The sequence below is a fragment of the Corvus kubaryi genome, unplaced genomic scaffold, assembly GCF_017639235.1.
Source record: "Corvus kubaryi isolate FWS band 111438036 unplaced genomic scaffold, C.kubaryi_AGA036_p1.0 37249, whole genome shotgun sequence".
NCBI lineage: Eukaryota > Metazoa > Chordata > Aves > Passeriformes > Corvidae > Corvus > Corvus kubaryi.
In genome coordinates, this window is record NW_024581072.1 from 4111237 (window position 1) to 4135905 (window position 24669).

The following is a 24669-nucleotide window of genomic DNA, read 5'->3' on the forward strand; positions in this document are numbered from 1 at the left end:
GTTGTGCGAAAGTCTAAAGCTGGGCTAATACTAGTTAATCATTTATTCCCGAATGACTACAGCTGTGTTACTTTATGATATGTCTCTTCCACAGACACCAAAGATGCTAACGAGAAAGATTAAGCTTTGGGACATTAATGCCCATATAACCTGTCGTCTGTGCAATGGATACCTGATTGATGCTACTACTGTAACAGAATGCTTGCATACTTGTAAGTAGAAGTACAATTAAGTTCATGTTGCTGGTTTGTTTGTTTGTTTGTTTGTTTCTTTTAACTTGATATGCAACATGTTGTAATGGTTTTCAGTTGAAATTTAAAATATCTGTTGTGCATCAGCCAAAATAGCATGTGCTTTACTAGACTGCTTTTTTTAACAGATGATTTGCTTTCTTAAAAAAGCAAATTAAGGGAACATTAAAGCTGTATAGCATAAACTTGAAGCCATATTCAATTAGTGGTAATATAAATATTCAAGAATGAAGTCTGTCTTCCTGCTAAAGGAATGTGGAATACCTAGTTCTCTCTTCTGTGACAGTTGATACAGCATATGTTCTCCACCTGGAGCCTTTCAGATGTCTCTTTCTCTCCTGTTCTGATGCAGAAAGCAAATAGTTTATTGATAAAGAATAGTATGTTGTCCTGTACCCTAGAAATAAGCTTGTATTCCAAAATACTGTGATAAGGTAGTTGTTTGTTGTTACTTTGTGAATTTCTACTTTCATGTAAGTGAAGGATGACCTAGAACCTTGCAACGCATCCCATGTTTTACAACTATTTTGTCACAATATTTATGTTTATTCTGATAAAGCTATTATGTTGTTTAATAAGCTTAATGACTTAGTCCTAAATTTTCTTTGAAGGCAATTATTTGGTGGCTGTGTCTTCATCATGAAACGAAAAGTTTCAGCGGACTTCTTCACCTAATATATCTGATGAAGGGGAAAGGCAATGCTCATGATTTGTCACTGATTATGTTTTTTATTATATTCCATTTAGAAGCTTCATCCAAACAACACTTCATGTTGTTTTGGATATCCTCATAGAATCTAGGATCATGGAATGGTTCATTCTGTGATTCCAAGAACCACAGAATGGTTCTTGAAACTGGAACCTAGATTCAATCCCCTGGCCATGGTCAGGGTCAGCATCTACTGGATCAGGTTGCTCAAAGCCCCGTATAACCAGGCCTTGAATGCTTCCAGGGATGGGACATCCACAACTTCTTTGGGCAACCTCTGCCAGTTACCCTCACAATACAGAATTTCTATCTAATCTGAACCTATCCACCTCCAGTTTGAAGCCATTCCCCCTTGTCTTCTCAGTACATGCCCCTGTAAAAAGGTCCCCTCCATCTCTCTTGTAGTGCCCTTCAGCTGTTGGAAGGCTGCTTTAAGGTCTCTCCAGAGCCTTCTGTTCTCCAGGCTGAACAACCCCAACTCTCTCAGCCTGTCTTCTTAGGAGAGCTGCTCCAGCCCTGTGATCAACTTCATGGCCCTCCTCTGAACTCACCGGAACGGGTCCATGTTCTTATGTTGGGAGTCCCAGAGCTGGACACAGTAGTCAGTGTCTCATGTCCCGTCTGCATTTGTTTCATATCTCAATTTCCATAGTGTTGTTTTCAGAGAAAGATCCTTAAGCTAGACTTCCAGTTAGTTTTGCCCAAATTTTTTACTGCTGCTAGTAAGAAGATTGTATACGGAATGAAGATCATAACAAGTTAACATGGCTGACAAAGAGCTAGGGAGAGGGTCATTTTTCACTGTTCTTTAAGAATAAAACAAAAACCTCACAAATACCCCTCAGCTGATATCATCTGTACCATCTCTTATATTTGCATATGGAGGAAATATGTAGATTAATCCACAGTGCTACAGTGCTTGCTTCAAAAGCCAGGGAATACCCTTTACTACCTTTTCCTGCTGCTTTTTGGGGGGTTTGTTTGTCTTGTTTCTTCCTTATTTTGACAGTTTATATTTTATGAATACCACTTCACTGTGTGCCCTGTATAAATAGTTTTGTGAGAACAGGCACAGGATATCATGTAGTAGTGTGTTTTATGAGTACTGTTTTGGGGCAGAACAGAGGAGAGCAGAGTATAAATAGTTTACTTTGAAAGAGAGATGGGTGACTGTGTGTTTGCATATAGAAATGGGCAGCTGTATAATGAATGGCTACTTTAGCAACTCATACCAGGATGTTTTACTAATACTGAGAGTCTGTGCTAATGCTGTCTTTTTAACAAAACTTCATACATGTTGGCATTGTTCGTGTTGTGTAAGATAATGCTAATAATGTATTATTATTTAAATAATAATAAAAAGCATCCTTGCAAAATCTATCATGACATTACCCTGTCTGTTGAGATAGTGAATTCTCTTCCAAATTATACCACCCCGAAACTTTCATTCTGTTCTACTCAGAACTGAACATTTTTCTTACCTTTTCCATTTTTCTCTAATTTCCTGATCTTCAGCCATTCAAAGACTCTTCAGTAGTAAATGAAGTTCTTGAGTCCTTTGGTGAAAGTAATTTGGAGGACCAAGGCCAGTCCTCTGGAGGAACAGGGCCAGTTTTGGTAAAACTGAATTCAAGAGAAAACAAAGGGTTTTTTTGCTTTCTTTCCTGCTTGTTTCTCTGCTGTGGTTTTAGTTTGTGGGTGACAGGTAGGCCGGTAAGTCAGTCGCTAAAAACATCATTTTTAGTAAGTCAGCCTTAAATCTTTTTTTAGTTTATATCTATTCCTTGATTAATATTCTATGTTAGATGATATATGCAGATCTTATTTAACTTCGTGTTTGTAATGTCAGTTTTGTTAGTGTTTACATGTAAAAGCTGTCCTTCTATGTTATGAAAGGGAAAACCTCACATTATGAAAGGTATCATGTTCTGGATTCATCAGGATGATAAAAGGTCGACTTGAACTAGATACAGAAATGAAAAAAGTCAAAGAGAAGTGAAACTGTTAAAATAAACAACTGAGCATTAACCTTGCCTGTTCTTGTTCTGATGAAAGCTCTCTGATGTGTTTAAGAAATCAGAAAATGTACAACTCAGTTCATGCCCACAGTCAGTGCCCACATATCTGGGTACAGACCAGAGATACTGGAAAACCAAGATAATGGAAAATTCTAGTAACAGTATTGTTTCAGACCATAGAATGATTTCCATGGTGTCTGTCCATTACTCCAAAGATTTCCGGTTTCAGGAGAGTTTATTAATCCCAACCTGACCCCAGAAAAAAAAGAATCTAGGTGGCTGCAGCACCCTTCATAAGCCGTCTAGTTGCATTTATTCGGATGCTGTGCTCAGACTGAAACCTGACAGAACCTTAGCCAGCTTGCGACCAGTTCATTTTAGGAGGAGTTAGTCTATACATAGTCCAAACTGGAAGATGTACTGACATGGGATGATGTTTGGGTTGGAAGGGACCTGTAAAAGTCACCTAATGCATCACCACTGCAGTGGGCAGGGGCATCTTCAGCACTGCTTCTAGGAGGATCTGCTCCATGATCTTCCCAGGCACAGAGTTAAGGCTGACAGGTTGGTGGTTTCCAGGTTTCTCCTTTTCTGCCACTTCCTAAAAGTGGACACAGTGTTTTCCTTTCACCAGGGATTTCATCTGACTGTCAGGACTATCACTGTCAGTGGCTTGGCTACTACATCAGCCAATTCAAGACCCTGGGACACATCTCATTAGGTCCCAGAGACAGACTTGTGTTCAGGTTCCCGGGTGTTCATGAATCTGATCTTCTCGTGCAGTGGAAGGGACTTGGCTCCCCCAGTCCCTTCTTTGCGGTTCATCTGTGCGAGAGGTGTGGGAAGAGAAATTGCTGGAGAAGAATGAGGCAGAAAAATTGAGAACCTCAGCCTTTTTCTTGTCCACTGTTACTGGTTTGCCAGTGTTTATCTGGGGGGTACACATTCTCTGACCTACTTTTTCTGACATACCTATAGAAGCCCTTAAAATTCTTCATGTCCCTTGCCAAGTTCAGCTTCAGCTGTGATTTGGCCTTTTTCACCCCTCCCTACACAAGTTAGGAGCATCCCAATACTCTTTCCAGGATACCTGTCCCTGCTTCCTCTGTCAGATTCTGCTTCTATTGACTTGGTAGGAATGGGGTTTGGCTTGACTTTTGCAAATGGATTTACTGCTCTGGCATTCCACTGGAACAAACTGTTGTGTGAGATCTGTGCTTAATGTGCAAAGCTATGAGGCTTCGTCTAACCTCTGCCACCCAGAGTTCTGTCATCCTAGGTGTGTAAATGCAAAGCACAGTGCAAAGTTACTATGCTTCATTTACTGTTACTTTTTTTTTTTTAATTAACGGGTGTTTATGTAATTGTATTCTCTTCTTGTTTGAGAGGTAGATGGCACTATAGTTACAGAAATCCATTCATTTTGTATGGGAACTGCATTAATACCAAGATTACATGAACTAGTGAACTTCAAGAAAAAACTATACCTCCCTTCTTTTCTCCATACCCTTTTGAGTTGTAACTTTAAATGAGTGAGGATATCATGTAGTAGTGTATTTTATGAATACAGTTCTGGGGCAGGACAAAGGAGAATGGAGTATAAATAGTTTCTTTTGAAAGAGAGATGGGTGATTGTGTGTTTGCATATGGAAACGTGCAGCTGTATAATGAATGACTACTTCAGCAACTCCTACCAGGAAATTTTACTAATACTGGGGATCTGTGCCAATGTAATTTTTTTTCTGGTAGAAGTTTAACTGTAGTGTACTCTGTGAGAATAGACTTAAAATAACACCCAGATATCCACTTTCCAGCTTTGGAAATTTTTTTTTGTCTTGGTTTCATTGCCACCACACACATTTGCTCTATATGTTGCCATGGTTAAAGCAAGTATGTTTTGTTTAATATCTTAATGGCAAGTAGTTCCTGTAGTGTCATCCATGCAAGCTGAATGTTGACCTGCTAGAAATTGTTGTTCTAGTAAATTTCAAAGTGGGATTTTGTGCTGTATGCTGCATTAAGAAGGTTTTTGATAAGTATGGATGCTTTAATTCTAGTGCATCCCTTCCCTGTATTGAGAACATTAATGAAAGGTACTGGAAACTGTATTCTGCAAATTAGACATCATGCACATATGATGTAAAAAAATGAACTTGATGTAAATTTCAGTAATGTGCATTTCTGTGACTGTACTAAAACAGACTTTTATTATGCTACTTTTATATGCTATTTTTATTCCTTTTTAATTGTGAATGTCTTTGTTACTAGTCTGTAGAAGCTGCCTAGTGAAATATTTGGAGGAGAACAACACCTGTCCAACCTGCAGGATTGTTATACATCAGAGTCACCCATTACAGTATATTGGGTAAGTATAAAAGCAGAAGTGTGAGTAGCTTCACTCTAGACTGGTTCACCCCCTTTGATACAGTACAGCTTCTCCCAAAATTTTCATTCTTGCTTATCAGCATGTTAAACACTAAAAAAGAAGTTTGAAGGGGATTGAGGAGATACAGGATAAAACTTTAGTTATGAATTTGCAAAATTCATGCATGGCAGCTTGTTCCAGACTTCAAAAAAAACCCAAAGCATACACTTAAATGTCTAATTTCTGTGTGATTTTTAATGGGATTTAGTCATTCCTCTTTTTGTATGCTTGAATTGTAAAAATAATATATATGAAACATTTGTAGGAATTATACTTTTAGAAAATTACAATAATTAGTCTCAGTTGGACAATGCTTTTCAGCATCTGACAGTTATGAGATAAATAATTTTCAGCTTTATCGTTCAGCTAATCTTTTAAGGGTCTGCTTAGGTCATAGGAACAGGAAAGAATGTCATAGTATCATCATAAAATGGTTTGGGTTGGAAGGGACCTTTGAGAGATCATCTAGTTCTAACCACCCTGCCATGGGCAGGGACATGTTTTGCCTGGACCAGGTCACTCAAAGTCCCACTCAGCCTGGGCTAAACATTTCCAGGGGTGGGGTATGTACAACTTCTCTGGGCAACCTCTTCTGGTCTTGCCACTCTCACTGAAGAATTTCTACCTGTTATCTAACCTACACCTGCTGTCTTCTAGTTTAAAACCATTCCCCCTTGCCCGTGTCGAAAGTTTGTTTCCAGCCTTCTTGTGGGTTCTCTGCATGTACTGGAAGGCTGGTCTGAGGGCTCCCTGGAGTCTTCCTTCTCTAGGCTCTACAGCCCCAACTCTCTCAGCTTGTCTAAACAGGAGAGGAGGTCCATCCCTCTCATCATTTTCGTGGCACTCCTCTGGACTCACAGCAACAGGTCCACGTCCTTCTTATTTGGGGGCTTCAGAGCTGAATGTAGTGGTCTAGGTGGAGTCTCTTGCAGGCAGAGTAGAAGGACAGAATTCACCTGCTTCGATCTGCTGGCCAAGTTTCTTTCGATGCAGCCCAGGATGCAGTTGGCTTTCCAGACTGCAAGTGCACTTCGCCAGGTCATGATCAGTTTCCCATCCACAAGTCCTTCTCCTCAGGGCTGCTCTTAATTACTTCTCTGCCAGCCTGTAGCTGTGGTTGGGATTGCCCCAACCCGGGTGCAGGACCTTGCACTTAGCTTTGATGAACTTTATGAGCTTCACATGGACCCACCTCCTAAGCATCCCTTCCCTCCTGCCTGTTGACTGCCCCACACAGCTTGGTGTCGGTGGCACACTTGCTGAGGGTGCCCTCGATCCTACTGTCTGTGTCACTGACAAAGATCTTGAACAGCACCAGTCCTGGTACTGACCCCTGAGGACACCACTTTTCACTGGTGTCCTTTTGGATATTGAACCATTGATCACAACTCTTCTGAGGGCAACCATCCAGCCAATTCCATATCCACCAGGTGCCGCATCAGCCAAATCCCTGTCTCTTCAGTTTAGAGAGGATGTCATGCAGGACAGCATGAGTCACCCTTTCCTCATCCACTGCCTCTGTAACCTCATCATAGAAGACCACCAAAGTTGTCAGACACTGCTCTTAGTGAAAGCCATGTTGGCTGTTGCCAACCACCTCCTAATTCTCCATGTGTATTTGCATAGTCAAATTGCATTTTCACTAAGTATTTTTGTTGGGTTTTTTCCTCCTTTAGTTTTCAGAAAAGACATTCTCCTTCTTTTCCTTAAGTGCTTTCTTTTCATTTTACTGCAGTGTAGTAACTCCTGCTGATGAAAATACATTGTGACGGTGTGTCTGCATAAACTGTTGCACATCAAGTAGTGTTTTGTCTTCCATTATAAAGAACTTGGGTTTGTTCACAGCATTTTTCGATATGCCTTTCTCACTTCTATAACAATTTCTGAAGCAATGGTTATAGCAAATGAGTCTGATTTCACTTTTACAGAAAACTTGATATTCCATACACAGTTGTATTTTTCAAGCTCCTCCTCATTCAGGAGCCTGAAACTATGCTCTCTACATTTATATAATACACTGATAATAGCCTGTATGAGTGTATAATTGAAGGGACAGGTAGATGCAAATAGGCAAGAATGAATAAATGACATGCAAGATAACATGTTTGCCTTGCTTCAAAAACCTGTTTTCTGTGCAAAGAGGGGCCAGGAAACAACGTGACATTGAGAACAGCTAGAAGGCAATTTGTTATTTGGTTTTTTTTTGTTGAATACACTTCAACTTAACTCAGCTGCTTGAACAAATTGTAAAATACTGCCCCATCAAAACTGAAACAGACTTTGTAGGGTCTACTTTGTCCGGTCTCCTTTTGGGTATATTTCCTTACCTTTTTTAAAAATAATTGGGAGTCCGAAGTTTCACAAGATGTTTGAAAATGGAGATTTAAACTCCTATTCATCCTCCGTCTGTGTGGAAAATAGGTAAACCAAATGTATCACCTTGTTCACATTTCTAAATACTGTTAAGTAGCATCATAGAGTCTTAAAATTCTTTGGAACCTTAAAGATCATCTGTATCATCTAGTTCCAACCCCCAAATTCTCACCTCTGATGTAATAGTGATGCCTTATTTACGTATTTTTGTTGAAATATTTTTGGCAATGTGTCTGCAGTCCATATGTGATACTTCATAATCCCAGCCTGTACAAATGGGATTGCTACTGGTCAAAATGATGTGAATTTAGGATAAACGATATTCTGAATCTTGTTGTAGTGCTACTTAAAATATTGTAATTACTGTTTGTAAATGTCTTGATTTGTCACCTTTCTGTGATTGTTCACTGATCTCCACTGCTGTGAAGTGCTCATGTCAGGTGATGAGAAGCCTGAGACTACTCTTGTAAACCTTTTCTTTTCAAGTCAGATTCAGGACTTGATGATGCAAACTCTTTTGGGGTAATGACATTGCAGCAGCCAAGGCAGACACTTGAAATGCTTATTATACTATTTTTTAATTGGAATTTAAGGTAATATTTCATTTCTTTCAGACTATGACTTATTTTAGACTTGGACAGGATTTTTCTAGGTGAGCTGGGAATGAAAGTTTAGAATCTTAATTGGCCCTACTGTTATACTTGCAGTGGGATTATTACCTTTTCTTCATTTGAGCCATGCTACCTGTACGGACTACTTAGCTACATAACATTTCTCACAGTTAAAATGTTGTCTTTTAAGAAGAAAGTAAACTTTAGTTGTTGTGATCTTTTTCTGTGAACTGTTCCTCTTGAATTTTAGAAGAATCCTAGTAAAGATAACTAATCTATAACTGTGAGAAACGAAGTCTATAGGGGTGAGAATCAAGTTATCCTTGATTCTTTTGTAATAAAAATGAGTTTATTTCTAAGTTCTAAAAGAATTTTAGACTATTAGTGACATACTTGTCTTGATGCAGAAGGACATATTCAGTGGAGTGATTTCCTCCACGGACTAGTCTTTCTCAAACTTTCATTTGTTTTCTGTCTTAGCCTTGCTGTCCTCCCTGGTTTGATAGAAACATCGATTTGAGATGTAAAATTCTTATTAGGTGAATTTAGAGATTTTTGCATGTGGTTAGTACTGGAACTTTTTAAAGAGAAATGTTTTGAATCAAGATGATGAATTTAATCTTTTGATTTGGGTGTTTTTTTTTTTTTTTGCTAGTCATGACAGAACAATGCAAGATATTGTTTACAAACTTGTGCCAGGGCTCCAAGAAGGTAAGTTGTGGTGTGACCTTTCTAAAAGTCAGTTTGCACATACTTCTTTGGCATTAAAAAAAACAAAGTTTCAAGTGATGAAAAAGGAGGGGGCAACTGAGGAAAAATACAATGGAAAACCAGATTCTTTCACCTGTGTAATTTTTAGCAATTAATTTAATTTCTTGCCTGTACTAGCAGAAATTGAGTGTGGGGGTGGTGAGAGGCAACATGGGATGTTTCTTCCAAGAGCGGTGTTAAGTAAAGCAGAATTCAGCTTTTGAATGTTGCCATACCATAACTCTAATCTGTTTTTGTTAAACTGTGTACCTGTTGTGCAAGCTTTCTAGAATTCTCAGAGGTAAAATGCAATGCAGAACTACTTTTAGTTTCTGCTATTCTAAGAGTTCTTTCTTATCAGGGAACTTTCAATTTCTGGTTTCATAATCCTCTTTGACACTAGATCTGTTTAACTAAAGAAATACATTATAAAAATTGCTCAGTGTTTTTTTTTTGTCTTAATGTATGTTAGAGCTTTCATTTAAATAGAGTATTTTAATCTATTTAAGCTGCTTTTTAACCAGAGCATTTTCAAATATCAGTGAGATTAAATTGATAATATAAAAATTATTTCTAGGATCTTGAAAATCAGAACTATAAATAAAAATTCAAACCCAGTGTTTTGACTGAAATACGGTTATATTCAAAATGGGGGTTATTCAAAATCAGCTGAAGTATTTTAAATACCATCTCATTCTAGCAGTAATGCTGTAACAATAATTATACAGACAACTTAATGCTATTCTAACTTGGAAAAATAAGATGAGGCATGACTTGATGCGGTAGCAGAGATAGAAGACAGTAAATAATGACACCACCACCACCACTTGTTGGCAATCCTTAAGTGGGAAGGGATTTGGAATAACTTCATAAATATTGCATTAGAACTTTATTACAGGGATTAATATTTGCAATTTTAAACAGCGGAAATGAAAAAGCAAAGGGAGTTTTATCACAAACTGGGCATGGAAGTTCCAGGGGACATCAAAGGGGAGACATGTTCTGCAAAACAGCACCTAGATTCTCATCGAAATGGTAAATAGTCCCTTATTTATTCTGTCTTTGGTGGGTGACAGCTAGTAAATAGATAAACTGTTCTTTTGGAAGTATGTGCCCAGTTGGTATTTTACAGTCACAGTTTTTCCTAGTGAGGAATAGAGTCAGCATAGGATTGTTGCTTTGTCCCTTATTTGTGCACAGAATCTTTGTTTTCAGCTGTTAATAGCATGTTGCTTGTGGCAAAGTCAGTCTCCATAGCAGTGCCTACATGGGGATTGTGAAATTACCCAGCTTCTGGGCTGGTAGCAGCTGAACTCCGTAGGTGTTGCCCTCTTTCATGTCACGGGCTGTTGGCTGCAAGTGTTGCTTGAGCCAATAAGCACAGTTTGGGAATAGCAAAGTTTATTCTATGCTGCGAGCCTGAACTGTGCTGTTTTAATTGTATTAGCACTATGAGCTGCTGCTGAGTATATCCGGGGTTTAAATATAAAAATAGTATATGTATCCCATATATCTGGCTTTTTTTATCTAAGGTGAAACTAAAGCAGATGAAAATATAAATAAAGAAACTTCGGAGGAAAAACAGGAAGAAGATAATGACTACCACCGAAGTGATGAACAGGTGGGCTCATAGGGCATGCTCTAGTTTTATCTTGTATTTTAGCTGTTGTGCTTTGGTAAGATAACTTCAATAATCTAACAGAGAAGAAAATAAACTTCTTTCAAGCTACTTTTTCTGTTCTCTGATACAAACAAGATGCAGTTTGTGCAATGCTTTTTTGTAAGCATGAGGTTTTACCTTTGGGTTTTGGCAGGAATAGACAATACATTAAAGACATTTGCATTAAGATTTGATAGTTCTGAATGTTTATGAATTTTCAAAGTATTTATTTGCTTTCAAAACAAATTCATGTAATTTTTCCCCTTCTACAGGAGTGTACCCCAGTGTTACCATGATACATTGAGGTGAATGTGTATTGATAATTATGAATTAAACCTTTGGCACTGTTAACGCATTCAGTGCGGGTAGCTTGGGGTGCAGTTGCAATGAGAGCTGTAGGTTGAGCTCTGGATGGGAGCCCAAGTCAAGAGGCCATGAACTGCCTACTCTTGGCACAGGAAAGGGCACAGGGACCTGTGGCACCAGCCAGGGAACTGGACACTGAGACACAGCAGGAGCTGAGACCCCCAGACTTCGGTGCTGTGAGGGTACAAAAGCCCAGGGGTTCCTTTGTTCACAGTCCCTCCTCAGAGGCACCAGCTCGAGCTGTTGTTATTTAGTTATTGCACCATGATTAAGCTATTTGAAGGACCTGGATGTCTGAGAATCTGCTGTGGGAAACCTGGGGTTGAGCTGGTAAGGAGTCCTGGTCAGACTGTGAGTGTGGGAGGTGTGGCTGTGAAGGGGCTTCAGTTCCAGCTCAGGTGGTGTGAATGTGGCTGCCAGAGTGGCTTCTGGATGGTCAGACAGGGAACTTTCCTTAACAGCACTCTTACTAACTTACTACATATTTTATTTTCAACCTTTAATACTAAGACAGTGTTAGCTCTATATCATAAAAATATCATAAAAGTGGGGAAGGCCACTGTTAAATTTGAAACACAAAGCTTGTTTGAAGGTGGAAACTCCTTTTGGGATAAACAAGCCATGCCTTTTATGTTTTCCTGTTATGTGTGTCCAGAGTAACTTTAGCTTGGGTTCATTTTCAGTTGCCATGTAAGGGAACTTTCGAAGGGAGTGTCCTTGTTATTAGATGCTCCTAGTGCAATACAAGCATATCATCACAAAGACCTTAGACTGTAATGAATAGCTGGATGGGAAAAGAAGTGAGAATTTGAAAAATTTGTCATATAATTTGTATTCATTCTTTTTAAACATATTAAAATTAAACTAGATTAGCAGTTGCATTAAAAGTAAGAAGGTATGTTAGAAGCAATCATTAAGAATTGGCAATGGTTTTCTTACTCTTTTCTTGCTCTAAGTTTTAATATATGGTCCTCTTAAGCTATTGACAGCCTATGAATTTGGACTGAAGCAGCCTTGTTCCAACATCAAAGATTACTTTTTGAACATTTTTGTCTATTACTTACCACTCAGTTTATGAGGTCTTAGAAAATGTGGTTTTTTTAATAGGCATTTCAGTTTAAAGGATACTGTGCTTCACTTCATTGGATTAATAATAACTGTGTTTGGAATATATAATAGGGGACTGCAGAAAATTATTCTAGCCAACTCTTGGTTCTTTACCTTTTCCTGAAGGTAAGCATCTGCTTGGAGTGCAATAGCAGCAAATTGCGTGGATTGAAACGGAAATGGATTCGTTGCTCAGCACAAGCAACAGTCTTGCATCTAAAGAAGTTCATTGCCAAAAAACTCAACCTTTCTTCTTTTAATGAGGTAATATTTTAATTTTTAAAAATAAGTTTACAGATATAAAAACTTAAAGGGGTGGGTTTGTTCCTTTGCAAAAGAATGTCTTTATTCTGATTTTGTTTTCAGAAAACAGCATACACTGCTTCTTAAATTATATGTTATATAGCCATTTTCCTGTCCTTTCTTGGGTCTGTACAGGACTTTACACTTAGTTTGCAGTGCATCTTTGCATGTGCATTTATAAATAGTTGAGCTAAAAGGCTTGGTTATGTGCTTCCACATGTGTTGAAATGGACTCTGGCAAGATGATTTGTTTGATAGATTGTAGTTGAGTTTATCCCCACCCTTCCAGGAAGGTTGCACTCTGCGGGGTCCAGACAGTAACCAACACTTGGACACTACTGAAGCCCAGTTGAAGAGAAAGCACCACAAATACTTTGTTCTTTTCTGTGTTCTTAGGGAAGCTCAATCTGAAGTTGCTGCCTACCACAACCAGAGTGTTACCAGATGCCTACTTTTCCCTGTCTTTACAGGGAATCGTGGGAAGAATTTAAGTTGACAGGTACAGAAGGAAAGGCAATACTTTGCACTTCTCCTAGATCAGATTCAAAAATTAACAGTGGCAAACTATGAATGCAGCCTCAGTTTATCACATGGCTGGATCTTGGTCACAGTCTCTGGACATCTCAGTTGACTCTGATCTTGACATCTCTCAATTCTGCATTATGACACTGATTCACTGAATTTCATTAAGATACTTCATTCAAATCAAATCATCTGTTTTCCAGTCCAGTGTGTCAACACCTTTCTGCTCAAACTTGTCAACAGCCAATTTGCATCTCTACCACTTTTCCTTCATAGCTTCTGTACACTTCAAACTAACACTCTCTCTGTCCTGTGGTTGAACTATATCTCCAAACTCTGCCAGTCATCCTGAAACAAAACCATGTATCCTGTCATGTCCTCAGCTGTCTCAGAAGTGGTTGACTCCTGGCTTTAGCCTAGCAAATGTTCAGAATGGGCTTTTTTAATACATTCTTTTGGTATATGCATGTGTAAGCTATCCAGTGAGCTGTGCCAGTCTGTGACTTAAAAACCTGCTTGGCTTCTACTGAAAGAAAAACTTTCAGGAGTACTGTTCATTCTTTTGTTATCTCTTTCTACCCTCTTAAAAAGTACATAAATGGTGGTGTAATCATTCTACCAGTACCAAGTAACATAGAGGGAGAACTTGAGCTTGTGGTCACTTGGTTGCTTGATACAGACTATTCCGGGTTTGAGTTACTGTCATGTAAGTGGACTGCCTGCACATTCAGGCCTTTCTGGGCTGTGGGGTAAAGCATTGTGATATAAGGCACCTTGGTGGAACTTACTGTTTTAATTCATGTTCCCTGGTTTTAGTTCATGTTCAGATATTGTAGTTCAGCTGATTAGTATAGTCATATGATCTTCATGCTTTTATGTTGAGATCCTCACCGTTTCTAATATTGAGATTTTTTAAAACTGAGATAGAAAATGAAAAATACTTGTTGAGTATCTGCAAAAAACCCATAAATATAGCATATGAGTATATGGCAGAGAGGGTTTTTTAAAAAAAGTCTTGTAACAATGCTGCCTGACTGGTGTTAGGTAAAAAAAAATCATAGCATGCTAAATAACAACTCTCTTTCAGACTTCTATCTCCTTGCTCATTTATTCGACCTTTTTAAAAGCATGTAAAGCTTTCAGGAAAAGGTATTAGTACTGCTTGGGAAGATAAATCAAGCAGTTAAGTCCAGATCATACTGTATTTCCTAGGCAAGCACTGACATGGTCTTTCAGTACTTCATGTTGAGAACAGATACTATCTTTTCTTTCCGGGCAACTGCAGGATTACCAGTTCCAGTATCTTCAGAGCAAAAATGTCTTGTCAAGTGTGTAGTATTATGTGAAATACGTTGTTTGATGTATTGGGTCCCAGTGAATTAACTGTCGCCTTTATTTTGTCAGCTGGACATATTATGCAATGAAGAGATTCTTGGCAAGGACCACACGCTCAAGTTTGTAGTTGTTACTAGATGGAGATTTAAGGTATGACACAATGGTTCAATGTAAATCATGAAGTGACCAAATAAAATGGTTATAAAATAGTGATAATTTGGAACTATACTGCAGTAACTGCAAACTCAATAAAAAGGTACTTTTATGAATATCTGCTACAGCATCCTTAGACACCAAGTATTTATTTGTTTCCAGTAAATGAAGGAAAGGAGAATTAAGTATTCATTGCAGGAGAAAAGAGAACACTGCATTAGCTGTCAAATTGTTATCAAGTCTGGCAAAGGAAGGGGAAGCTACAAAAAGTAGTATTTTTAACTCTTTCAGGTGGTAAGAATGAATAGCAAAACAACACTTAGGATGGAAGTCAACACTGAACAGAGTCAGTATATGTATACATGGAATTATTGGAACAAGAAGTTTGTATTTGTAATGGAAAAGCAACACATTCTGAGCATACAGTGTACACTGAGGTGAAATCACTCAATGGCTTTGGATAAGAGTCACAGGATAAAGTCAGTGGTCAGTGTTAAAAATGGAGAGATGTCACAAGTGGAATCCTGCTGGAATCCGTTTCGTATGGTGTTTCTGAATGACCTGGAAATGGATTTGAGTAGTTCATCAACAGTGCAGTGACAGCATTGTCGTTATTTAGGTTAGTGACAGATTGATGATAAAATGTTGGATGAAGTCTACAATTCTGAGTGACAGGTGATTAACAAACATCTGAAGTTGAATGTAGGTGTAGATAAAAGGATACAATGGAAATGTTAGCAATTTGTGGGGTAGCAGGGAGAACCAAACAGGAGCATCAAATTGATGTGCATCTGTACAGTCTACTCTTCACCTTTATTAGGGAGACCTGTGTAAGTCGTGTAGAAAACAGAACTGTAAACTGCCTTCCCAAGTGAAGGAAGTGGTAGATGGAAAATGAAACTGAGACTTGGAAGGTCCAGAACAAAACAAGCAGAAGTAATTGTTTTCATGAGACACAGAACTCCATGGTGCAGGATGTTCTGGTTCTTACAAGTTTACCTATTCATAAAAAAAAATTAATAGATACTTTCACAGAACAAGAATCAAGTGAGAGCCATTATATATGAAGTACCACATACTCTAATGCTGCTTTCTAGATATGTCCCTTACTTCAGGGAGTTTTCCAAGATAAACAGATCTGCTCCCGAGATAAAGGGGAAAGGGTTCTTCATCTCTTGAAGATGAAGTTGCACCTTGTCTTTGTCTTGGTGAATTTTTGACAGATCAGATAGCTGCTCTCATCTTTAGTTGAAGCTTTAGTTTATGACACAGAAGTTCCTCCTACTGAACAGATCAGTTCTGGGTTTGTTTTTTAACTTACTGGTATTTCTGTCTTGCAGAAAGCACCTCTACTGTTACATTATAGACCCAAAATGGACTTGCTGTAAGGGAACTTTATTGTCCTTCTGGACAGAGCTTTTTGCAGAGACTATCATCTGGCACCTTCTTAGTGCATCACTAATCGCATGACACAAACCAGCTGAATAATTTTGGAAGACTGGAGGGCTTTCATAGTGGACTGTCCTGAATATTTCTTCTAGGGATGCATTTCCTAGACTTCTGGGCAGAAAATATTTATACTTTTTTTGTACGGAAGAAAGAAGTTTCAACTCAGCAAGACACTACCAGCATTAAGTTTACAGATACTGAAAACACTTCACAGTTCCATGTAGCTCAGCTTGATTTGTCTCTTACAGTTACACAGAAAAAAATTAGAGTGTTGTGGGGTGATATAAATATGTTGCTTTTGACACCAAGTTGCATTTAGTTACTTTTCGCATTCTAAATCTTTAAAAACTATATTTTTGCAAAGTGTTATTGTCTTATATAGTATGCCTGATTGCATTGGCTTTATTCAAGTTATTCTGTAGAGCATTGAACATACCTAATAATACAGTGACTGGTGATAATTTATTATGCTGCATTGAAAACTTAAAAAAATATGGGAAACCAATAAATTCATTTTTGCCCAGTTATTGCTCTCCCTCACCTTGTGTTTTAATAAAGTTTTGATATTTCTGTATACATGTTAATTTGGTAAGACTAATAGAAATAATTTCAGTTGATTTTAATGTGCTGTGATATATATTTTGCTATGGTATAAATTGCACCACGTAATGACAAATACTCACAAGTGCTAGATTTGTGAATTTCTTAAAAAATAAACATTTCTTATGTAGTTGTGGCTTGCAGAAATCAGTTTTTAATTTAGAGAGAGTTTGCTATCACTAGGTATTGAAACAGTGGCTCTTGGACAACTTTGGGAGTATTGAAGATTTTTCATTTCATGGATTAAAACTTCCTCACATATTATGGGCAGCTTTATATTTCTTTAGCTGTTTTCTTACGAAACCATAGCATTTTCCTTACTGCAGTTCTTAGCTCACTTGGGGTAGGGAGGAAGGGGGAGTCAGATAAGATTATTTTAGCACCTTTTGGCCTTAACTAATAATTTTGCTTGCATCAGCCCTAATGGATGCAAGGTAATACACATTCATGTATGTATGGGTACATACCTCTATATACACATGTAACTATGTATGCTATAGAAAGCACCCTCAATGGCACTTAGCAGGGCTCACTGCACTTTTTATAAGGCTTTTTGAAATAACTCACTTTTTAAAAACAGTAGTTGAAAGTGATTCCTGCAAGATGTAATCCACTATGGTATATATAGTATGATTGTGAGAACATTTGTCTGGCACAGGTGTCAAGTCACTGAAAACAGTCTATGCCCTATTATTGCCAGCTGGAAATAGTTAACCTAATATTTGGAAGAGTTTTCCTGTCAGCTGAAAAAGCTAGTTGCTGTTCCTATTATTAAATCCTGTTATTTTTTGATAAATTGTCTTTGGATAAGAAGCCCTGCTTCCTCTTGCTGTGCTCCTTTGCTTCTTCTGTCAGAAAGTGTTACTTGATAACCAGAAGCTGATACTGCAAGAGATTTATCTAAGCATTTTAAATCATCTTCTTTTTGAGTTTTCAAAGCGCTAAGTTCCTCAGCCACATGTCCCTTAATTTCCTTCTTTGGAGTCTTCAGTCCTCCTTTCCCAGCTCTGTTGCTGCTTGTGCTTACCTTTGGCAACAGGGCTTTTTAAAAAATTTTTGATTACAGTCACAGATGTGAATAGGAAGGAAATAAAAAAAAGAAACGTATGTGAGCAGAGAGTGAAAGGAAGCCTCCTAAACTGTGGAGATGGAAAGGAGAGCCACGCAAAGGCCAGAACATGGTGCTGTCCGTGCAGGTGAAAGTCTCAGATAGCTGCATTTGTATGTTTAGTTACACAGAACTCCATGTCTGGTTCTTGTGTGCATGTCTGTGATTCATGGAATCAAATGTGGCTCTGATTTTGTCTTACTGTTGTGGACTCAGATATGTGTATTTTTAGCTTTTTTTCTGTCTTTTGCATTACTTGATCTGGCAGAAAAGAGCAAATGAGATCATATGTCTACCATTTTTTAAACTTTACAAGAAAACAGTGAATGCCAGTGGTGTGGATGTGTACACAAGCTGACATACTGGGCCTTTCTGGAGATGTGCTTTACATGGTTGTTGCTGTTCTAGTGTAAATAAGAGGCTGGCTTTGCCAGTGAGGCACTGAGAATATGGACAGGACTGTAAGGCTCCCTGCTCTGTGCACCCAGAGTATACATGCAGTGGCTGTACCTGATGTAGACATAAAACTAAAGCTGCCAGACAGCATTCTGATTAACCACCCTAATCAGAAAACATATATATATGTATACACACACACACAAAAACAAATATATATACATATACACGTATAAATGAGATCTGTCTACCTCAAGTGTGTGTACTGCAGAAAACTTTTGTATGAATAGATATTGACGCAGTGCTGTTAAAGTACATTGGGACTTCATTACCTCCCTGTGTACTTGAGCAACTGAGAAATTAATTATGAACACATAAATTCCGAAGCCTTTCAAATCTATTTCTTGCTGTAACAACTTACAATACAAAACTTACAAGTTTATAACCATCTTTAGAATCACTTGAATTTGTTATGGTGCTATCAGTATATAGAAAACTCTGTTTATAACTATACGGATACATGAATTCAAGCCAGTATTAATACCTATAGCTGGGGTTTTTGCTTGTATTTGTGTGTAACTGCTTTTGCAATGTGTTTAATCTGATAAAACCGCACCAGTAAAAAAAAACCACAATAACACCCAAACAAAAAACCCCCAAACCAACAAAAAATCCCAAAGTTACTCAGTTGTTTTTCTAAATTACATGTGATAACATCTTCACTACAAAAATTTCCCTTGGGAATGGTGTGACTGTGTCTGGACCATATGTTCGTCTCACCAAAAGGCTACAATGCAGAATGAGGTCTTCTTTGGGTCAGAGCCTTGTTTCATTTCTGTGACACTTAAGAGACAATTTATAACAAGATTGTATTGGGTAAAGTAACCCTGATACTGTTCAAAGTTGAACTAAAATTTGAACTTGGCCCTAGATATTTCTTAGTCCTGGTGAGATCATGGTAGTTTATTTTGGCTTTTGTGAAGATGCCATTACTGTGAAGTAGTTTTTACAATTTCTTACGCTGGTAAATAGTTGGAGTAAGGAAGTATCTTGTTGCATTATCCTCAGCAGCAGTGAGACTGATGAATCATCCAGGCTCAGAGTCTCATTAAGTACACTTTCATTAAAAATAAAGAATTCAGATAGAATATATAATATTGAATTTAAATAAGATTTGGGGGTTTAAATTTTATCTTTATAAAATTATTTATTCTATTTTAAGCCTTCTGTCTTATTTTACCATCCCAAGTATTTTTGGTTTCAGTGGTCCAGCTTTATTTACGGGCATATAAAATGAAATTGTAAGATGTTTTTACAAGCTTCTTCCTTTTACATTGAGTTTGCGTAGCTTTCATCTGTATGTTTTTGTTTTGTATGGATAAAGAGCATTACTTATGCTTTTGTGCAATAGGTTTGAAACATGCATTTATTAGGCATATGTTTAAATTGTAAATGTAGCATCTACTTACCATTACATTTAAAAGGAATGTAGATCGCTTTTCTCACTTGTTCAAATGGAGTTTTGTTGGGGCTGTTGTTTGGGGGTGGGCATGTGTGTTTTTTGCTTTGTTCCATTTTTTATTTTAAGAGTGAAATGGGGGATTTAAAATTTGTGTAAGTACAAGAACTATCTGTCAGCAATATTTTAAAATAAATGATCTTACAAGAAACCTTAATGTGAATTGTGGAAGCAATCGCCAAGACTTGCAGCCTATCTGAAAATGTTTTGTGCCATTGTTAGGTCTGGTATATTTGTGTACCATCAAACCTGGGAATATTTTTTTCTACTGGTTGTGCAATAGTATACACAACACTGTCACCTCAGGAGATATGGGACCGTAAAAAATATCAGACTACAACTGTGATGGTGCTATTTTTTCCAATAGGCTATGAGCCTTTGAAAGCTCATCTGGCTCTTATTGTCTTTGTAACAACACAGTCCTAGGGGATTTACAGATTTTTTTTTTTTTCTACTAGATGACAAATATAACTTGCTATTTTACAGCATTCCGCATATTACATTAAGATAAATATAATAGGAAAAAGCCAACCAGTCTGTACATCAGTGAGATCAGTCTTAGGTACACGGTTTGTACAGAAGGCTTTACTGAACAGAAGAATCAAGTTTCTGCTTTTCCTCAGGTAATCACTTCAGTTTGGATGTTTCTCTGAAAACGTTAATGCAACTTCAGTTAGTCTGCCTAAAGTTGATAACAGGGAAAGAAATTGTTCCACACACGAGTCACCCTACATAAGATATAATTAAATGTTACTTGGGTCTTGAGATCTGTTTTTGAAGAAAAAGCTGCAGAGAGCAACATTAAAGAACATGGAACAATGCTTCAATCTCTGCTTTAATCACAACTTGCAGTCAGGACAAAAAATACCTAGGAACTTGGGTCTTGTGGCAAGTCAACGGATTATGTTTTACCTGCTTCTGCAAATTAAAGGTGTGACTCCACTATTTGCTCCATATTTTATCCTACTTGGAGCTTTTTGGAAATCTTTTGAAGCCACGATGACCTATCCATGTCCTGGTGGTAGGGTAGGAACTAAATGTCCAAATCTATGAACATCTACATTGGTAACTTTACTAATAACATGGAGGTTCCACAGAAACCAGTGGGATCGTTCATGCAAACAGATAAGTATGGCTGAAGGAAGAACTCCTGAGTTTTGAATACTGATGTTCCACTATTTTTGTTATTTCTGTTTGAAACTGAAAGTATTGGTTTGATGGAATCTTTAATTCAAGTGACTTATCTGGACAAAAGGAAAGTTTGTTCTTTCCTTCTGCAACAGGATTATTTTGCAGTAAAGGGACAATTAGCCAGTGCAACCACTAAGCCTTTTATCCTCATATGTGGCATAATAAAGATTCTGGAACTGTCAGAGTGTAAAACCATATTTTTGGCTTAGCTTCATTTAAAAGTTTACAATTTTTTATGCTTTGTGTTGCTGTGTAATTTCTGTACTACTGGTGGCTAGTTTTGTCTGAATAAGCCTTTTGGGGATTAATGCTTAATGTTTTGATTTTATGATAGTGAAGCTTGTATCTGGTGTTTTGCCAATGAATATTATATGCTTGTTAATAAAAGCAGAGAAACTAACTGAAATGCTGTGAGGCTGGAAGTTTTTGTCCCATTCTCTCCCGGGAGCATAAGGAACTAGCAGTTGTCTTAGCACTGAATAAATGCAGTGTGACTGAAACAGAGGTGGTGTGGCATTGCATTGTCATAAAATATAGGATGGCCTAAAGTATTACTTCACTGGCAGTATGTCTGTGACAAGTGCATGTCAAGTAACTGCCAGATAGGAAATTAAATGGCTTCAGTCACCAAGAGGGAGAACAGCATTATCCTGGTGTCTTTAGGTACCTGGATAAAAAGGTACTTACCTGACCTGTATGTGTTCCCACCCTTACGAATGCCTGGTTGAGACAATACAGTAACAATGCAAAACAGATGCTACAGTAGTTGAATTTCTTGCAGCATCTACATGCAGTAATGCAAATGTATAGCTTGTGAACTGCTCTACGTGCTGAGAGGGCAGGACCTTTATTTACGCTCTTGGCTTGTTAGGAACTGCCAGCAATTCTGGGCTGCTTTGAAGTTGGTTTTATTCATACATGTATTTCTGAATTGCACTGATAGTACCCATGCATAATTGTCCTGAGGAAATCAGGCATTTGCCAGTTAAAGACTTCATTTAAATACCAGTATGAGAGACTGACTGCAGAAAGGTCCCTGTGTATAGTAACTTAAAAGTGAATGAAAGTTAGCACTGGTTCAGCAAGTGTTACATTTTGTAAGTCTTCCATGCCTTTATTATAAGTGGTTCTAATACTTACCTGAACTTTGTACTACTGTTTGCTTCCATCTATCTGTGAAGTAACCAGTGATGAGTCTGGCTCCCTCCCTTTCCTGAACATGGTGTTAATATAATAAATAAAAAGTAAAAACTTTTCCTGTTTGATTAAAATTCCCCAGCATCCCAAAAAGAAATTGTGCTAACAGTTGTGTTAGCTAGCCCTGAAAGCATAAACCTGCCCCACAGCCAGTAGGAACTAACTACATTTTTTTTCCCCAGAAGTAATACAATATTAGAAAGTTTTTACTGGTATTTCTTACTTTATTTGTAACTGATACTTTCTTATTTTGCTGATTGAGTATTCTGCCATAAAAATCATTACTTTGAGTATAATACCTCTTTTTGTGCAATAACTTCTTCCTTGGGATTAGAGCAGTCAGAGAAAAAAGTCCATATCAATTGAATATGTGCATTTAAGATAGATAAATGCAGCTGTTTAAACCCAGATGTAAACATAGTCACTCAGGATTAAATTGGTCTCAACTCAGGTTAGGCTTAATCCAGTGCCACATCTGAATAGAGGTGTATTGCAATGCAAATCCCTATATACCTCTGTAACAAATTCCTGCACATCTTTTATTTCAAACATCATCTTCATTTAGCTTTTTATATTCTTGATTTTTGTAGGCTTCCTTTTGATTAGTTTTCCTTTGAGAAAGTCAAGCAATGATCTGGCCTTAGTGGAGAAAAAGGCTTACAAGAGTAGTCTGAGAGATTCAGCTGCTAAGAGGAAGATGTGGTCCACATCTGTATAAATATGTCTAGTCTTTCATGTGGCACTTGTCACTATGTGGAGGTGTTTTACTGAAGGGTTTAAATTGGACATGTCTGTGGTTCGTGTGTTGCGTGTAATGATTGCATGTTGATGTGTCCATGGAAAAAAGAACAGAACAAAAAGGAAAGCCATTAGCTTTAATAGGAAGACTGATTGGGTGGTTTCCATGAGGTCATGTTGCCCTTAAAGCCTTGCCTGTTGTTCCTGCCCTTGTTTGTAGATTGCAATGGTTTCTTCACACACCTGAAGAAAGGGAAGCTTCATTCCCATAAAATTCTTTAAGGCAATTTATTTGTTTTCTCCTTTGCTGCAAAGTTCACTGTCTGTTGCCTGAATCCTGACTCCTTGTTCAAGAGAACACAAAGTCTTTGATCCTGGATGCTCTAAGGCTGTACCATAGACAGTTTCCACTGCTGTTGGGAACAGTGCTGACTGCTGATGCGGTAAATAATGTCTCTACTTCTGGTCTCTTCTGCTGGTTCGCAGCAGGGTGCAGAGCAGAAGTTCTGTTTTGGTGTATTTTTTAATACAATGTATTATCCAAATTCTTTTCTCATTTAAGTAATGCCTTTGTAACCAGCTGCAATGGACTGTATTAGCATTACTTGGATTATTGTTCTAAATTTATTTTGCTGTTTTACAGGAGTGCCTGGAAAGAGACTGATAGTACACTAGTGAATCTGGATGTCAGGCAGAATGTACCCCTTAGGCCTGCTCTGGGAAAGATTCCTTTCTCTGCTTCATGTCAGTGTTACAGACTGCAGCTGCAACTTGATTTCAGCTGAAATACTCAGCTTTGAGGGTTTCTCTAGATTTTACTGCAGCCACTGCAATGGGCATTGCTTAAAAATGGTCAGTGCTGGTTTGAAACACAGACAATGAGTTGTTGTTTCTGGATCCTCTGTCACTGGCACCCTCAACAGATCCTGTGTGTTGTGACTCAAGAGAAAACAGGCTTCTTATGCTGATGACTATCTCCTCTTTCCCTAGAAAACAAGCAGTTCCAAGTCTGTGCCTTCTGATCTGACAGGGACTCTTCACCATTTCTCTCTTCAAGAATTGTTTGAGATTTGAGTATCCTTTACAGACAAGGTTGACATAGTTCTGTTCAGGCTCACAAGGTCTCACAGTAACTTTGCTGGTTTTTAGTCGGAATGGCTAGAGGCTAAACAGGTGCAAAGAGTTGCTCACCTGAGGGCTGTGATGGGCAAGTGGGGTACTTCACATTGCCTTAAAGAAAGTTCACAGGGCTAAGATACTAGATGGGCCCCACCTTCAGTATTTTCCGTAGCTGATTAGCATGTTGGTATCATTTGTCTGATCTCTCAGGGTCCTTCTTAACAAAATGTGCTTTCAGCTTGCCTTGGGCGTCATCCTCTTGCTTCCTTGTGAGTTGACTGCCTTTGTCGCTGTGATGTGGAAGCTCTTCCTGCTGGATATGAGGAGGCTTCATCTCTCCATCTTTCCGTGGTCCATTTGCACATCGTGCTGAGAGTGGTGAAGATGACAGTGCAGCTTCCTGCTTCACGCTAGGAGCAGGAGCCAGTGCTGTCGGTGCTGTTACCACCCGCCCGCAGCACGGAGGAGCAAAGAAAACTCCCTGTAAATAAGGCGGGGTGAACTAAAAGGTTCGATTATTCCCAGAAACAAGATTAAAACCAAAACGAGGTTAAGCATTGGTACCAAAATTTTCGACATATTTTATTTAACAGTAAAAGAGGCAAAGAGAAAGTAAAAGTAGAGAAAAGTTAGAAAAAGCTAAGGTTACTTTAAAAAGTACAGGATATCTCACCACCGCACTATTGCGGTGTTTTTTGCCCCTGAGACGGGGGCGGGGCAATTTGTGCCGTTTTCTCACTGCCTTCTGCCGTTTGGAGAATCTTATTTG

At 38.2% G+C, this 24669-nt stretch overlaps 1 protein-coding gene across 6 annotated transcripts in view; it reads left to right on the forward strand.

Annotated features, from left to right (window-relative positions):
* PCGF3 (polycomb group ring finger 3) overlaps positions 1 to 21252 on the forward strand; it is a 56277-nt gene extending 35025 nt beyond the window's left edge. For all 6 annotated transcript variants that reach the window (XM_042023505.1, XM_042023504.1, XM_042023506.1 and 3 more), the window contains 8 exons: positions 95 to 212; positions 5247 to 5343; positions 9043 to 9098; positions 10062 to 10172; positions 10670 to 10758; positions 12397 to 12534; positions 14500 to 14580; positions 15924 to 21252. In XM_042023505.1, coding sequence (XP_041879439.1) covers positions 104 to 212; positions 5247 to 5343; positions 9043 to 9098; positions 10062 to 10172; positions 10670 to 10758; positions 12397 to 12534; positions 14500 to 14580; positions 15924 to 15971 — 729 coding nt within the window. In that variant the 5' untranslated portion in view covers positions 95 to 103 and the 3' untranslated portion in view covers positions 15972 to 21252. The remainder of the gene's footprint in view (positions 1 to 94; positions 213 to 5246; positions 5344 to 9042; positions 9099 to 10061; positions 10173 to 10669; positions 10759 to 12396; positions 12535 to 14499; positions 14581 to 15923) is intronic.
* Positions 21253 to 24669: the final 3417 nt, after the last annotated feature.